This window comes from Pygoscelis adeliae, unplaced genomic scaffold, assembly GCF_000699105.1.
Source record: "Pygoscelis adeliae isolate BGI_AS28 unplaced genomic scaffold, ASM69910v1 Scaffold30, whole genome shotgun sequence".
NCBI lineage: Eukaryota > Metazoa > Chordata > Aves > Sphenisciformes > Spheniscidae > Pygoscelis > Pygoscelis adeliae.
This window is the reverse complement of record NW_008823915.1, coordinates 1,774,281-1,791,333: the sequence shown is the minus strand read 5'-3', so window position 1 is coordinate 1,791,333 and position 17,053 is coordinate 1,774,281. Positions and strand designations below refer to the sequence as shown.

Sequence of the window (17,053 nt, the reverse complement as noted above, 5' to 3'; positions counted from 1 at the left end):
TCCCCCCTCCCCAACCGCCCCTTAGGGAGTTGCCGGAGAGCCTCCCCCTCCAAACCGCCCCTCAGGGACGTGCCAGCGACCCCCAAACCGCCCCTCAGAGACTTGCTAACAACACCCCCCAACAGCTTTTCATGGACTTGCAAACCCCTTAAATGCTCTTCAGGGATCCTATTAACAAACTGTTTCCCAGGTGCCTGTCAACAGCTGCCCCCTAAATGCCCTTCAGGGTCTGCTGATGACTGCCTAATTGCCCCTAGGGGCTCCTGGAATTGCCCCCAACCACCCAGCAGGTACCATCCCCAAACTGCTACTCTGAAGCCATGTAGGAACCTTCCCAATTCAGTCTCCCCAGCTTAGACCACCTCCTTCCCAGTGGCCAGGTTCAGACCTGCAAGGGAGCTTCTCTATCCTAACGGTGATCAGTGTGCCCAGGTTCAACAAGACCCTGTCTTACCTCTTTCAGTCCTTACTCTCTCCCCCTGTAATATTTTCTTGGAGTCATGGAAATCAGCTTTGAGCTCCTGCCCCCCCCGCTGCGCCCTGTTATCTGATATTTGAGCTCTAAGGACATCTTGTCCCTCCCTACCCCCTGATGCTGCATCTCTCCTTTTCTCCCCTTTTTTCCCCATACCAGAGTTGCTAGGGCTCCCTCCTCACCTCCCTATGCCTTCCCTGAGGGCCCCTGCACAGCCATATTTCCCGGTCATATTGTGCTCTCCCCCATTATCACTTTCCTAAACCCCCTTCCAGTGGCCCTGTTGGATGTGGCACAAGTCATTGTCTCATATTCACAGCTCAGTGCTCTGAAAGGTGCAGCCCCCACTGTTATCCCCTACAGTCAGTGTGTGCCTCCCTCAGCATCTTCCCATCCTTTTCATGGTTATATCCCAATTTTCCCCATCTTGTACTGTGCTATTTTTCCTTTCTGTAGCTGTACAGCGATGTTTAGCCTCCTGTCTGGTCAAACAGTGATCTTATGGCTGGTTAGTCTTTGTTCTCAGCTTTATCTGCCTTGCTTCGCCTCCCTGGTCAGGTAACAGTCCTTTCCACCCCGATTCCCTTGGCCCAGTCAGATTTTGCCCCTCTGTGGCCCGTTCTGGAACAATAATGCCATTTTTAGGGGCAGTAACAGTATTCTGCAACTACAACTACAACTGTAGTTCCTCTGTATTGTTACTGTAAGAGAATATGCGAAGATTTCCTTCAGCCTTAGGCTAGGAACCACCCATAGGGAGTTGCTCTCTTCTGTACTATTTTTACTATAGCTGCATGATTTTTCTTTGTAGCCATTAAAGTCCTGTATAACTCTTGGATTGTTGTGTGATATGTTTCTGCTTAGAAATACCAGGTTAATTATTCTTCTGTTGTCACCTTCCTGTTGTCTCTGAAGCATGGGCAAGCACAGTTGCTGCTGCGTGGAGGCAGGAGGCTTGCTCAGTGCTGATGCTGCTAGCTCAGTGTTGCTTATCTTGTATTTATAGTGAAGGATAGTAAATGTCTCTGCATGACGTGGTGTCTGAAGCGTTATTCATAGGGATCTTTTTTTTTCTGCTGGCTAGTTTGCCCTGCTTTCAAACACATACGTATCATTATTCTGCGGCTCATCATCGTTTTGCTACATTGGTCCCAGTTCCGAAAACCCCCGTGACAAAGTACGTGAGGATGGTGCACTCACTTCATTATGCATGGCGGGGCTGCTTCCTCCATCTGCACAGTGCTGCTGACGCTGTCACTCACTTCTTGAGTTAAGACACCAAGGGTCTGGGCTGTGTGCGTGAGATGGTGCTTTTGGCCACAACAGGAAACGGTGAAGCCCTCTAAATGGGTTGATGTTCTGTATATCAAGCAGATCTTGGCCATTCTGTAGCACCAGGTGACCTGATCTAGTTTGTTAGTCTGCTATGAAAAAAATAAGCCTTTTGAGATCTTTTCCCTTAGACAGGGTGCTGAATTTCAGAAATTTGTCTTGCTGGAGATTGGATGAACTTCATGGTTTCTTAATACCACTTGTGGTGGGGGTCCTATGTGAGAAGGGAGGAAGGATGCAATAGTCAGACTTTAATATCTACATGGTGGTGTCTGAGATAAGAGCTAGGACATTGACTTTCTCAGTGCTAGAGTGGGAACTCTTGCTTACAGCAGGGTGTTAGAGATGCTAAGGTAAAGGGTGCATTAGATTTTACTTTTGTTTGAATATAGCAGAACACATCCCCATGTCCCTACTTAATCATTTGTCCTGTTTTACATCACTTCCTGCGTCAGCATGGCTGGAAAAAGCCTAAACCAGCCACTTGTACTACGTGAACATAAATATGTTAAGAACAGGGATTATAAACAGATATTGTCTACAGCTATTAAGCCTCCTGTGTGTTAATCTGCAAAAGACCTTCAACTAAACAGTGTCAAATTTTCCAAGTAAGCCCAGGTATTACACTATCAAGGATTGATTTTTTCTGTTGCTTGTTGATGTCTTTTTGTTTCATCATCGTTTTTTCTGCATGCTGCTGCATGTGTACTTTTTCCTTGTCCTGAGGGCAAGGAGCAAAGACAACTTTGTGAGTAATCATAGTTCCGATAAGACTTTGAGGAGCTTGCTTCCTCTGTAAAGGCAGACCTAATTTTGAATTTGTATTGAATGACAGAGAGCAGACTACTGTGAGCTGTAGAAGCTGTTGGACAGGTCCTTCAGAGTGACAATAAGAGATGCAGGCAGACTTTTACTGTGCCCTGAGGATATAAATCTCTTCTAACCACATCTTTTGCTGTAGTTAGCTCAAGACCATGCCTGTAAGTACAGTTAAATCACCATGGAAGCTTACTGTTATCACAGCTTGAGTGCAAAGTCTGCTGTAGCCATGGAGTTCCTCTGAATTTACTTGTTTGTCACAGTCACAAACACTTTGAAGATGTGTTTTCCTTCCTCTGGCCCTGTCATCTGTTTCCCCAAGAAATGCTGTAAAATAAAGCTGCTTGCTTACAAGACCATAAGACTTTAGTGAACTTGTTTCTGAGCCCACAGGTTGCCCAACTTGTTTGACTGAAATACGTTGGTGTGGTAATACTGTGGGGCGAATAGAATTGTTGGATGTATAGGTTGGATGTATAGGTACTGTGACTTTGACGTGCAGTGTCTGAAGGCAAATCATAGCTAACATCTGTTTAGCTGAAAAATCTGTCCCTTGTGAAGATACAGGTCAGGGGAAGGGGGAACGGAAAGCTAAGTGTTTGGAAAGTACTATATTTTAATGTACTTATTTGTTTTTAGCTAGAAAGAATTTTTGAGAAAGAGAAGAAGGTATAAGAGGAGTATGTTTAGCAGTCTTTTAATGATTATTATTCTGGGGAAAGCAGAAAACCTCGTATGATCAGGTATAGCTGGTTGTTTAACTGCTGTTGTCTCAGCTAGGAAAGAAGTATAGGCTGCGTAGAGTGTTTGATCAGCTATTTTGAGACCTGTCGGACTTGTACCAGCATCAAGCTTCATAGTACACTGCTTTTAGTTCCTCTCCTGGTCTCAGGCTGGCATTGGTGCAGTAGAGAAACTGTTGGTCAACTAAGATAAAGTATTTTTGAACAGATGGGAATTAGGAAGGAGATGAAATAAAATAAGAGAAGGATGATGTGTGTGAGGAGAGGCAACAGCAGGAGCCTTGCTCCCACCTCCTGAGCAGCGTTGAGGACTCAGCTGGAATCAGCTGAAGTGGTAATATCATCTCAGTTGTCACCTGGCATGGATGAAGACACAGTAATATCAAAAGTGGTCCTGGGAGATGAGGGTGTGAAAGGGAGGAGCACTGCACCTTTTATGGGCTCTGACAGTAAAGCGTGCTTCTTCCTTTGCACGTGACTTTTCATTGCAAGCATCACATTACAAACCTCAGAAAGCAGGAGAGTGGATGAATAAGCCATTTTCTCATTTCATTCATCAGTTAGGTGCGATTTCCAGTGTGCCAGCTTTGGTATGTTGAGATCTCAGTTTGTTTACCAGACAGGATTTCAGCAGCGTCCTTCGGTGGCATCAGGAGGACTTCTTGTTTAGACTACTTCAGTCTAACTTCTGTTTACTTTTATGAGCAATTTTCTGTAATATTTTAGTTTTTATAACCATTTATCATTGCCTTGAACTTTTTAAGACAAGTTTGCAGTATATATTTCAACAGAGTTGCAAACAGAGCAAGCAGCTCTTCAAACTTTCTGGGATATTGGAAGCTGTCTAGCTCCAGTAGCAGAGAGATGTCAGGTTAATTTATACTATGAAAAGCAGGATAAATGAACTGGTACCAGTTCATGCTGCGGTGGACAGACTTTGTTCAGTATCTGAACAAGCGTGTTTCCGATTTCTGTGCTGTGTAGCAGTCTGTGGTATAGATAACTTTCGCACTATGGGAGGTTGTGATTCTCTTTCTGATTAGTAGCTTTGAGGTCTGGGAGCCACCCTGAAGCGTACAGGCAAGAAAAAACAGGAGGAAGCAAAATGTTTCTCCTCGCTTTTTGTGCAAGTTTCCAGAGCAGACTAAACTGAGTTCTCAAACATATGGTAGGCAGTGTGAGAAACTGAAGAAAGCTCATTTTGTTTCTTCTTGTATTGCCTAATAGATAAAATGTCCTTTTTATAGGTAAAGAAGTGTGATTTTTATTTCTGGAGGGCAAATGTTTTAAGGTTTTCTGAGATGAGATTACAGTGAGGAAATGGAGACGTTTATTAGTTTGATACAAGTATTGAAAAGTCTTATGATAAGCAATGCATTTCAGTAAAGAGACAATGTAAAAGAAATATGTAACAAATGAGGAGGGAATTTTCGGGAATTTATGGCTTAATTCACTGTGGCATCTTCCACTAAAACATATTAAAATGTTTGTCCGGTTTTGTTATGCTGTCTTCTAACAGGGTGTCTAAAAGAGGACATTTTAGGAGCTTCACATGTTTTAAATTGTAGTGGCTCATGCTTTAGTCCAGGTGGAAGCTGGGAACTCTTCTCTTAAAAAGAGAGATAATTGTTGCAAAAGAGAAGTTTTTGTGATTGAATTGAAACTGAACATCTTCAGCACGGGTTTTAAGGACATGAATTTTCTTGGATTAATACCACGAGCAGACTAGTTCCTTCTCTGAGCACTAAGGAAGAAGGTAGGATTTTAGGCCATGGTACATGGCCGTAAGAATGTTTCTGTCCCTTAACTCAATCTACGTTATGTTTTGCGTGCTCTTCAGACTCATCTGTTCTGACAAAATTTGGGAAGCCTCCCAGCACTGTGTTACCACTGGTGTACTCTAAGTTTGCCTCGCTGCTGGAGGGTTTTGGATGCTATGTGAAAGCAACAGCTGTTACTTCCTTTAAAAAAAAAAAAAAACCAAACAAAAAAAAACCCAACAAAGCACAAAACCACACACACTTGTAGCTTTTCTCATTCCTTCTAACTATAGTTCAGGTTCCAGGAACTAAAGAGCTAACATTAAACTTTTGCATGTTTTGAGAACATGGATTTACTTAGACAACATTGCTGAAAAGTACATTGCCAGGCTAGTAATTGTTCTCTCAAATAAAATTAGAGACAAAATAAAATTGGTATTAAAGTTTGGGGTTTTTTTTCTTTTTTTAAATAAAACTAAGTCAAATATTTAGAGTATTTCCCCCTACCCAAACCCTGTTGTTACAAAAAAATCATTGATATTTTACTTTGGAGGAGTACTGGATTATAAATGAAAGCTATAAATGAAAACTGTAAAATGTCTATCTCCAGATTACCTAATTAGAAAAACCAGTATACCGTGTAAGACACTGCATAACTTTACCTTCTTTAGTTACAAATCTAATGTGATTTTTTCTAAAATAGCATATATACCTGCATACTTAAGAGAAAGCAGAAGTGAGTTAATGAGAGGGTTTTGTATTCCGTATTTCCTTGAAAACTTAAGGTTTACACTAGGTAGTGTCACAGCAGTATCGGAAATTTCAGGGCAAAATACTGTCCAAGTGAAAAGCACCTTCCTTTTGGAATATGTTTTTTCAAGGTTTCAAATACACAAACCATTATTTAAAGGAATTTTTATTAACTCTCCACTTAAACCATTTGTTCCCTGCTTTTTCCCCACTAAGTGGTTATTGCTTCTTGTTTCACTAAGAATTTATATAAGCGTCTCTTAAAGAAAGTAGTTGCTTCTGTTTGGTTCTGCAGCCCTGCGGGACAATTACCCAGGGACAGTTCAGCTTCAGGCAGACAAATAACTGAGGCAGCAGCAGCGGTCCACATCTTTCGTGGTCCCTTCTCACACGCTTTATGTAAAGCACTCCAGAAAGCAATGAGCTTATTGTGCATGCCCAGTTCAGTAGTGCTGCACCTCCACAGAAGCAGTCCAGTGCTTCCACAGGGTATGGCACTTACTGTCTGCAGTCCCGGGGCTACATGTGGACAGTAAAGCAGTTATACAGAGGAGGAGGTCCAAATCCTGCTGCCCTTCTTTCATCCAGAGAGGAAAAAGGTGGCTTGCCTGGCTAAAAGATTACCCCTGCTGAGTTAGGTGATTGATTAACATGGGATTAGTCTGTTCGGGTTTAGAGGAAATCTTTTTATTTCCTCACAGTCTCATTGCTAAGTTGGAAGGTTTTACATCTGATACCTATTCTGATGTTTTGGTTTGCTTTTTTTGAAAAAGGAAACGCTGTCTTGATTACATAATGTTTGCATCAAGCACATTGTATTTGAGTCTTGCAAGTTTTAATAAATTTAGCCATGTAATATTCTAGCGGGGAGAGGTGATACCACCTCAATTTCCCATATGGGGAATTGAGATACATACTTGTATCAAATGCACAAAATCACAGAGGGCATCCCCAGGGGAGCTGGGAACCAAGGCAGGTGGTGTAAGCTCCGGGGAAATGTCTTGACCCATGGGACAGCCGCCTTCACTGGTTCTTGAAAGACAGAAGTGTGGCTGATAAAATAGGGAGGGTGTGCTGCCTGCTTTTCAAACTGCTCTCTGCTGAGGCAGGTCAGAGCACTCTTTTAGAATGTGTAGGTCTATTGCTGAGATTTTATTAAAAATCAGTATTCTGGGAACTCACTCTAGCCCCTTCTGTTCTGTTTAGCTCAAAGTTAGCAAAACGGTGTTCCCAGGGCTGTGCTAATCTTCCTTGTTGTTACTGGTGCTGATCAAGATGTCTTGGCATGGTCAAAGGTATTTGCAGGACATTAAAACAGGGAAAATGGAAAAACAAATTAAAAACTTTGGAGTATCCTTTAAAAACTATGTTAAATGGATGAGGAAAAAAAAACTTTAAAGCATAGGTTGTTTAATACATAAATATGGAAAATCTGATAACGACAATTGTTACAGATGAGATAAAAATAAATTCTAAGATACCTTAAGTATTAATTAAATGGCTGAAGGCCAAAAGCTGCTTTCTGCTCTCAAGAGTGCAATCCCATTGGAATACCAGTTGGAGTAAAAGGATCAGGATTTGGCCCTACATCTCCCAGCCACTACCAAATAAGGCTCCTTGCAGAATTCAGTAGCAGAGTAGATGGGAATCCAGACACAGTGGGAGGAAGCTGTCGTTCTCTCAGCCTCCTCGACACAAGGGCAAAGGATTCAGTTTTCTTCCTCAAGGTATAACTTTCACTTTCCCGTGTCCTGAAGTTCTCGTACCAGTACTTTCTGCTGGCTTTTCCTTCCTAGTTGGCCAAGATCTCCATGACATTTAGCAGCATGGGAAGGATGGGGTGGTTATGATTGTGAGGATGAGATCCGCAGCTGTATTCTGGATGTGCTTTCCCTTACATTTGCTATTCTTGTAATAGCATTGATCGCGTCTTCCCAGCCTGATACTCTTATATCAAATGGCCCTGACATGCCACTATGGTAAGTGCCTGGCTCATTCTACCTGCTGGTGAAGTGGATGGGTGGGCTTAGATGGGCAACAACGCTTTTTGGTAATAACTTGGCTCTATCTGAGTGAATAGAAGTGTTATTTAAGCTCTGGTGATACAGGCTGTAGCATTAGAGGGTTCCGCGTTCAACGCTGTGATTCACAATGAGGTTATATTGCTGTGTTTCAGCAGCAGAGCAGTGTGCTTCTGAGTTAATACAGGGGATTCTGTGGTGCTGGTGCATAACTGTGTGACAGGCATATCTCAGAGCTGAAGGTTTCACAGCAGGTAATGCGTTTTGACATTTTTTGTGTATGGGCAAAATGCCCTAAGGAAGGGATGTAGTTGTGTATGTGTAATTTAAGATGGTAGAAAAAATAACGGCATATTTTTCATGTTTGTCCTTAAATGTATAAAGTTCATGTTTAATTAGTATCCTTTAAAATTTTATTCCATTCCAAAGTTTTCAGGTAGCTTTTTAACTGTTGCTTTTTTGGCTTTGGTTATCTCTGTGAATGGATCTGAGCCCTTATCTTCCAGCTTTGTTATAGTTTGCTGGGATGACTTGAGCTTTGTGCTCAATTCCCCTCTTTTGATAAATGTGTTTGGGAAGGATGCCTGGAGCCTATGGAAAGCATACTGAGGGCTTAAGCAGTTAGCATGCCAGGAGTTGTCCAGCTACTAACTCATCCTGAATCAGAGTGTACTGGTGTGTTTTTCATTCTCTCTTCTAAGTAGCTGACCAGAGTATTCATCTATTTTAAGTACTTCGCTTGAAGCTCTCTAACTGAGCTCATTTTACCAGGGAGCTGCGTGATGATATGCTGGTATGTTGTATTTCCTTTCCCATATACGTGCAACCTTTCTGCGTGCTTTCAGATTTGTTTTTCTTTGTTAACTTGTTCACTTTAGGTCTATGACTGCTCTTTCCTTTTAGAAGAGAATCATTCACAATAGTAGCAGCTGAACGTGGTGTTGAAAAGAAGCTGATTCAAAGACCTATTCTTTGTTTACTGGCTGCAGCATTAACTAATGAAGAATGAGGTGTTTGAACATTTGTTTATCTGTGCCAAGGCAGAGTCTAACTCAGGCCCAGTTTCAGTATTTTATTTGATACAAACTCCTGTTTTTCACTGCTGATCCAGAGAATAAGCTTGCATTTCCTGTTGCAGTGACGTCTCGGCTGCACTGTTGACAGATAGCTGCATGCTGCTCTGAATTCTGCTTGTCTTAGTAGTTGCAGAGAAGCTGTACTGGGAGCTGGCGGCCGAGCTCTCCCCTACTCTCTTACTGGGTACGCAGAGGTCAACTAATACAGCAGAGCTGGAGGTTAGAAAAGAGGGAGGATTGGGAGGATGGTTGTTAGGGGAGATTTTGCAGGCTCTCCCATGTGGTTATATAGAGGTCTGTGCTGTAACCTGACATGGGTGCTTCCCAGTTTATAAAGCATAGGTTGTTAAAACAAAATGGTATTAAACAATGTACACTAAAAGCCTAGACACTACCCCCTTCATCAGTGGAGAGCTCAACTTCTGTTACTGGATCGTTGACTCACAGCCCTAGCTTCTATTTTGATATTTGATTCCTGCGGCTGACCTCTGATTTTCTTTTCTTTTTTCCGTCTTCTGGAGTCCTTTTGTTGCACTGAGTTCAGATAACATCTTGTCCTTTTCATACCAGTGGAAGAAATCTTAATGCATTTTTCAATTTTGCAAGAGCCAAGTGCATTTAATGTAGAATTTCCAAACAAGACTACGCAACCTGTGAATTCCTTGTACTCCCCTATAGATCTGTATACCTCTCTGTGTGTCCCATACTTAGAATTGCTTTACTGATCCAGATTTCTCCCCTCCAAGTTTCCTGGAGTTAATTTGCAGGGTGTGACCACTGTCTGCTGGAAGGATGTTGCTCTCAGATTAGCTTGTTAACCCTTAGCCTTTTGACCTTTCATGTCTTATTCTACAGGGTTGGTTAGATTTATTCCTGTAGTTTCTTTGTCGGGTTTACTGTATTTCATTTGATTTCTAAATAATTATTAGTTCCGTATTTATGACCACAAAGTGCTTTTATGGAATCAGCTGCTAAAACTGTTTTATCCACAACAAGGTACAGCACTCCAGATTTGTACCTGCCCTAGCGTGGCAAGACTATCTTGCCATATTTAAGTGACTGCAGATCTACTCCCATCTTTCTTGCCACAGCTTACCCGAAGTCAGTGACTAGCTGAGGTTGCTTGGTCCCTGGGGATCAACTGCCTGTAAAATTCCTTAGTAAGCATATATAAAGATAGCCTGTCAGTTCCGCATACACTTTTTCATTTTGTTTTCTCCTTCTCTGTGCATTTGGTGCTTTCTTTAGTCAGTTATTTGTTGTTTGGCCTCAGCACCCTGCTCAAAGTTTTATAGTACATACAAATAAAAACAATCTGTGCCCTGAAGTTTTTACATTCTGAAGACACATGGAAAACAGAGAAATCCAGATGTTGAGGACTTTGGTATCTGGGATTCTTTAGTTGCTGTTGAGATAGTTTTGAATGATTTTGCTTTTACCTTGTACACAGTTCTTTTTCTGTATTGGAAAAAAATATCAGTGGAGCAAAATTCTTGTTTCAGATATGCTGCACTGAATAACTGCCCCTAAGAATATGTCATGATCTCAGCTGTAAAATAGGTTGTATTGTTCTTCCTCTGTCTATATCAAACACAGTTTGGAGCCTCCCTGTGCCAAAGGACACTTGCCAGCCTGACAGCTGGGTACAGTTGATAGTTGCCTTCAGTCTGGCTAATAGGATCTTGTTTTCCAGATTAGGAAATTAGTTATATCAAGGGCCCTACTTCCAAATGGGGCAAGAGGCTTAAGCTTCAGGAAAGGGTGGGCTACTCCTGTGTTTCATGTAGTGAGCAGGAGAAAAAGGGATACACTCTGAAAGCAGCTGAAATCTGACGTGATCGTTCTTAACTTTTTACTAGAATCATTCATGTTATCAGTATAGAAAGCATTTCATCTGTGTAGGCTGGCTCTCTGATCTCCTGATGTGGGTTACTGGGTACAGAGACATCTCGACAAGTAATGCTGCAAAAAATACGTCGGTGTCTTGCTGGTTTTGTGAATGACTACTGTTAATCGTTTGGCTTCTTGTTCTTATGAGGTGGGACTGTGTGAAGGGGAAGCACTGAAGCACAAGGCTCTCCCTGTCTTAAGTCCTAAATTTAAGTCCTCCGAGTTGTTTGAAACTGTTCCTGTTGAGGTCAGTGGCAAAACTTTTCTTTCATCAGTTCAGGATTAGGCCTAAACCCTGCACCCGTTTTGACAGAAAAAATCTGAGAAGATATTATTTCTCTTCCTAGATGTCAAGTTTTAAAAGGGGATGAGTTGGGGGGAGGGTTGTGTATTGCTCGCCGTGAACTGAATTTTTTTCTGCAGGAAGTCACTTTTCTTCAGTGCCAAAGATAAACAGTGAAATGCTAGAAATTTCCTAGGCCCTGCCTTTCAGCTGTCTAATTGTGTTCTTTGCAGAGACACTTAAGACTCTCTGCTATGTGCAGTGTTGCTTTAAACTGTCAGTTTGTTCAGTAACCTTTTTTACACTATCTTGTAATACAATAAAAGGGGGTCACTGTTGAAACTAGTAGCACATCATTTTAGGCTTGATCCGAGAAGATACTTCATTTTTTCACAGTGTTGTCTGCCCATGGAGTGCCATGCCACAGGACACCATGCTGGAGAGAAGCTCAGTTGGATAGAAAGCAGTCTGGATAGTTCCATCACGAACAATTTTTATATTTATCCTTGATAGGATGCACGTAATCAAACCTCATGATGTTTCAGGGCAGTAGCTTTTCCCATAGGATCCGATATATGACACTAAAAACAGATTTAACTCTCTTTTTTTGTTATGGGAGAAGTAATTTCACTTTTGTCTTGATGAGTTACATGGCTAGTAATCTGATCAGAGTAGATCTTCTGTTAAAAAAGCTACAGAGAAGCTGGCGAGCAGAAGTAACTGTTCAGCTGCCCCCTTTTATTTCATTCAGTGTCACTTTGCTGTCAGGTCCTTTCCCCAGTTAATTTTCTTCAGCTGCCTTCCTCTGCAAGTAGCAAGTCCTTTGGCTGTAAAACTAAAATAGAGGAGGAGAAAGGCAGCAATGTCTGAATCATTTTATAAAGTCATCTTGATCTTATCTCCAGCCCTTTCCGCCCAAACCCACCAAACTCTTTACTGAGCTGTGTGCCTATAAATAGAACAGCCGCTCTCATGCAGAGATGGGCAGCTCTGAACCAGAGGCTTGTTTTCTCTGAGCAGTGCGTGCATGTGAGAGCTCGCTTCTCACTGGCCTTTCATGTCTGAGTTATGTAGCTGTGAGGTTTTCTATAGATAGAGGCTGGCAAATGACATAAACTGCTACTTAGGGAGGGGCAAGGTGACCTCTGGGATTGTTGCCTTTTAGTTAAAAAAAAAAAAAAAGAGGGTTCTGTTTAAAAGAGGAATGGAGGAATGCACGTCTTGTGCAGAGGTGAGTGAGCCCTGCCGAGGTGAGGGGAGCCGCCTGATGTGCGGCACTCGGGAGCCAAGTGTGGCAGGCGGGAGCTGTGGGAGCTGAGGGAAAGCAGAGGCGTTGTTTTGCTGTGAGTTTCTGTTCTGGTGGGCTGGGCAAGAGTTTGAGCGGCCAGAGTGCTGCTGACTGAGCTTGGGGAGTGCGAGGCTCTGGCTGACCCCAGTTTAAGTGTATCTGTGAATAAGTGTAGCAACAGAGCAACAAAGCCTGAAATCTCCTCCTGCAAGTTGCTATTTTTTGATCAGACTCCTGGCTGACTTGATATCTTTGGCCTTTGCATCCTGGGAGTCTTCCCTAGGATTTTTAATTCCTCTCTGACTTCGGTTCAGGGCTTTGCAGAGTTCAGTAGCTACTTTCTCTGTCTCATTTTTTAATTATATGTGGTTTTGTCCAAGGAATGCAAAAGATCACTCCATGTTTGTGTCTTAATCTGGAAAGTCTCTTGCCACTTTCCCATTTTCTTCCCTGTAGAAAGTGAACTGCAGAAATGTGTGATTTCTTTAGCATGGTAATTTAGATGCTGTTGCTTTACATTTCTCTTTGATACTCAGGTGCTGGAGGTTAAAGTAACTCATCAGATAGACATATATATGTTATCGTAGGACTCCACAGGGTTGGGCAGTGCTATTTGTTCCACTTGACAGATGGGAGATGGAGACATGCAGAGCGAAAATTGCTTTATTGTGATCTTGTAAAAAGTCTGTGGCAGAGTAGGAGCCTGAGGGTTCCAGATGAGTGCCTTCAGCTCTGGCCTCGCCTTAAGGGTCGTTTCAGCAAGGGATGCTGTTGGGTCAGTCTTTGAACTCCATTTTCTCTTACGCTGAAGCTTCAGATTAAGATCATGGCTGAGTGTCAGATTCTTTGCATAGCACCAGCTCTAAGTTAGTTTAACATCTTGTTTCTGGGTATCGCTATAGTGTGTTTAACTTCTGGACCCTAAAGCCGCTCCCAGATGCCTTATGGCTTCTTAGGGTGTATTCCTACTGCTGTGTCCCTACTGTGACTTGTGGAAAACAGGTGCCAAGATGTCTTTCAGCGACCACTTCAGAGTTGTGGGGAGCTGACGTGGGAGACAGCCATTTTTTGATATGAGCTTAGTCTTCGATCATGCATTTTCATTATCTCTTTTCATTCTGCTAGAAATACTGTGGAGTTTGGCGATTCCTGGTTGAACCACACACACTAAGCTGGTGTTTGCCTGAGCACTGACAGGTATTTCTGCCAGTGTGCAGGTGGCTTTGTGAAACGGAACACTGGGAAACAGTGAGGTTTGGGGTTCGCTAGTCTTGGGAGTCGACCAGGTCCCAGGCTCCAAGGTAGATGATGTTTCTTTTGGAGGAAATAGGGGAGCTCTCACCCTTTTCTCTTTCCCAGTGCAGTGGAGGATGGTATATAGTGGCTCCTATGGCCAGCAGCTCTCTTTCAGATCTGGGGGGATGCGAGAGCCCCCTCTTTCCCAGCTGATTTGTGAGTAGAGGCATCACTGTGGTGGTCCAGGTCCTATGATCTCTCAGGCCAGTTTGAGGATGGCTCAATCTAGCAAGAGAGAAGCATGTATTGTCAGATGGATGTTTCTTCTTATAGTCAGCATTTTTTTCCAAGTGCTTTTTGAGGAAACTTTGAGCCTGGCAAGGCCCAGTGTGTGGAAAGTATTAAAATCTGCAGCTGTTTCAAAAAGGAAAGACCCACATTAGAAATATATATAGCATTTTGAAAGCAAGTTTAGTGCCCTGGAAAGGACTTCTAAAATGAACTAAACCCTGTGGATCAGTAAGAGTATTTATTTTGTGCTCTGTAGTAGCCTGGCAGTGTACATTTAACACTGTGTTTGTGAACTAGTTGATACTCATCAGTGACCTGACTGTTACAAACCTGAGTTACACTGAGACCTCTGGTATGTTAAAATTGTGTCATTTTCCTGGCATCAAGATACAGAATAACCTGTCTTACAAGATTGTTGGACCATTTTGTTTCCTGTGTTTTAACTGTGTGTTTATCGCACTGGGCTCTCTCAGCAAGTGGGTTCCTGGGAGCTGTTTCCTGGGGAGAGAGGTAGGTTTCTCGTGGTACTGAGGCATGACATAGCACCGTTTGCAGTTCCTAGCAATACCTTCAATCAGTAATTTGGGACTGACTCCTCAGCTCTGACTTTCCTGCCTTTTGTCTTTCTAAGCTGCAGTTTTTGAGATTATTTTCATGTAGCTGTTGGTATTCAAAACCTGTCCTCAGTGAAGGAATCAAATGTATTTGACAAAGTAGAATGAAGTGCATGTGGATTAAATACATACCCCTATGTATGCATAGTATGTGAATGAGCATATGGGACTGTGTATGCTGGTATGTCAATCTAGTTATAAAGCAGTTAAAGAAAAAAAAAAAGGCAGTGTGCGTAGACAGTTTTGGCACTCCAGCCCTGGGAAATGGCACCCAGCCAGAGAATACTGAGGCAGGGCCAGGACTATCTGAAGAATACCAAATGCTGAAGTTGGATATAGCTCCTTCTTCACTCTAGTTTCACTCTTCACTCTGTGGGCCTGCAGCTTGCCAGCTCTGTGCCAGGTAGATGCTGATAATTTCACAAGGCAGAACTGGAGATAGGGACAGATGTACTGTGGTGTGTATGTGCTTGTAATCAAATGCCAATTAAATAAAAGGCACAATTACCCGCAACTGAAATCTGACCTCAGTAAGTTTAACTGTTACGCTCCCTGAGTCATTGTTAGACTTTGAAATGCTCATTCAGTCATAAGTTATTTATCATTTTTGGTATCGTGATAGCACTGGAGACAAGGATAAAACTGCACCCCAGTGTGGATTATGCATTGTGACGGTTTAATGTTGTTAAGTTTGCTTGCTTATGTTGAATGAATTTGTTAAGCATTTCCAGCAGAGGGCACTAAGATTATTGATCTCAAACTCCAGTCTTTTTTGGTACGGGTATTTTGTGGGAGACCATAAAAGATGCTGTAAGTAAAATGTATGCTTAGCACTCTCCCCTCCTTGTTTTGTAGACTATCATAAAAGAGGGGATGCTGATGAAACAGACCAGCTCCTTCCAGCGCTGGAAGAGACGATATTTTAAGCTGCGAGGACGAACGCTCTACTATGCAAAAACTGCCAAGGTGAGGTCTTGACAATAAATGTGCGTCCAAAGGAAGAAAGTCAGTGGTGGAGCTTTTGGAGGCAGATGGGTGCCTGTGAGCAGACAGCCCTCAGTAGGGAAAAGAGCACATGCTCTGAAAGCACCTGTCTTCAGGTTTTGTAGCTACTAAAGATCCCTGTGTTTTGCCTCACACTTGGAAATCCTTGGTTTTTAAGTAAAGCATCACGTGGAGCTGCGATACTGATTTTTCCATATTTTTCCCCCTTGGTGCATTTTAGTAGGGAATGGGCTCTGAATCAATAGAAGCTGGAAAAGAAGGGAGAAAATATGAATGAAAAGAGGAAACGGAGGAGACAAGCAAGGCTAGAATTTATGAAATCAGAGCTGCCACGCATCTGGTTTAGTACGTTGATAGTCAACTAGATATAAGTCTGTCTCCTTTCACAAGAACAAAGCCTACAATTATTTTTTTGTAAATAATCCCTTAATAAAAATAAAATCATTGCATTCACTGACTGAAGACAGGCAAGTGCAAGCACCACTATATGGAACTAGATTTCTGAGTCCTTCATGTTGTTGGTGCTGGGCCTTTCCTTCAGATCACAAAAGGCTGTGATGGAGTGTGTTAGGCAGACATACAGGCATGTCCCTTTGGGTCTGCTGCTTATACATTGGATTCAATAATTCATTGGGGTTTTGAATTTTTTCTTTCCAGTCCATTATTTTTGATGAGGTGGATCTGACAGATGCCAGTGTGGCAGAATCCAGCACTAAGAATGTCAACAACAGCTTCACGGTAGGATTTTTTGCATTATTTTCTATTCTTCTTGCATCTTTCTCTTTTATAGAATCATAGAATAGTTTGGGTTGGAAGGGACCTCTAAAGGTCATCTAGTCCAAGCCCCCTGCCGTGGGCAGGGACATCTTCAACTAGATCAGGTTGCTCAGAGTCCCATCCAACCTGACCTGGAATGTTTCCAGGGATGGGGCATTCACAATCTCACTGGGCAACTTGTTCCAATGTTTCACCACCCTCAGTGTAAAAAATTTCTTCCTTAGATCTAGTCTAAATCTTCCCCCCTTTAGTTTAAAGCCATTCTCCCTTGTCCTGTTGCAAACAGGCCCTGCTAAAAAGTTTGCCGCCATCTTTTTTATAAGCACCCTTGAAGGAGGGGGGCATCTGGACGGCATCCCATCCCTCTGGCATGTCAACTGCACCACTCAGCTTGGTGTAATCTGCAAATTTGCTGAGAGTGCACTTGATCCCACTGTCCATGTCCTTGATGAAGATATTAAACAGTACCAGTCCCAGTATGGACTCCTGCGGGACGCCACTCATCGCCAGTCTTCATCTGGACATTGAGCCGTTGACCAGTACCCTCTGGATGCAACCATCTAGCCAGTTCCTCACCCACCAGACAGTCCACCCCTCAAATCCATACCTCTCCAGTTTAGAGAGAAGGATGTTGTGGGGGACCACGTCAAAGGCCTTACAGAGGTCCAGATAGATGACATCTGTAGCCCTTCC

The 17,053-nt window shown here is 42.6% G+C and overlaps 1 protein-coding gene across 1 annotated transcript in view; it reads left to right on the top strand.

Moving 5' to 3' along the window:
- Nucleotides 1–15,439: 15,439 nt before the first annotated feature.
- Nucleotides 15,440–17,053, top strand: part of DGKD (diacylglycerol kinase, delta 130kDa) — a 48,357-nt gene continuing 46,743 nt past the window's right edge. Inside the window, exons 1-2 of the mRNA XM_009319064.1 lie at nucleotides 15,440–15,544; nucleotides 16,241–16,321. Of these exons, the coding sequence (XP_009317339.1) occupies nucleotides 15,452–15,544; nucleotides 16,241–16,321 (174 nt within the window). The 5' untranslated portion in view covers nucleotides 15,440–15,451. The remainder of the gene's footprint in view (nucleotides 15,545–16,240; nucleotides 16,322–17,053) is intronic.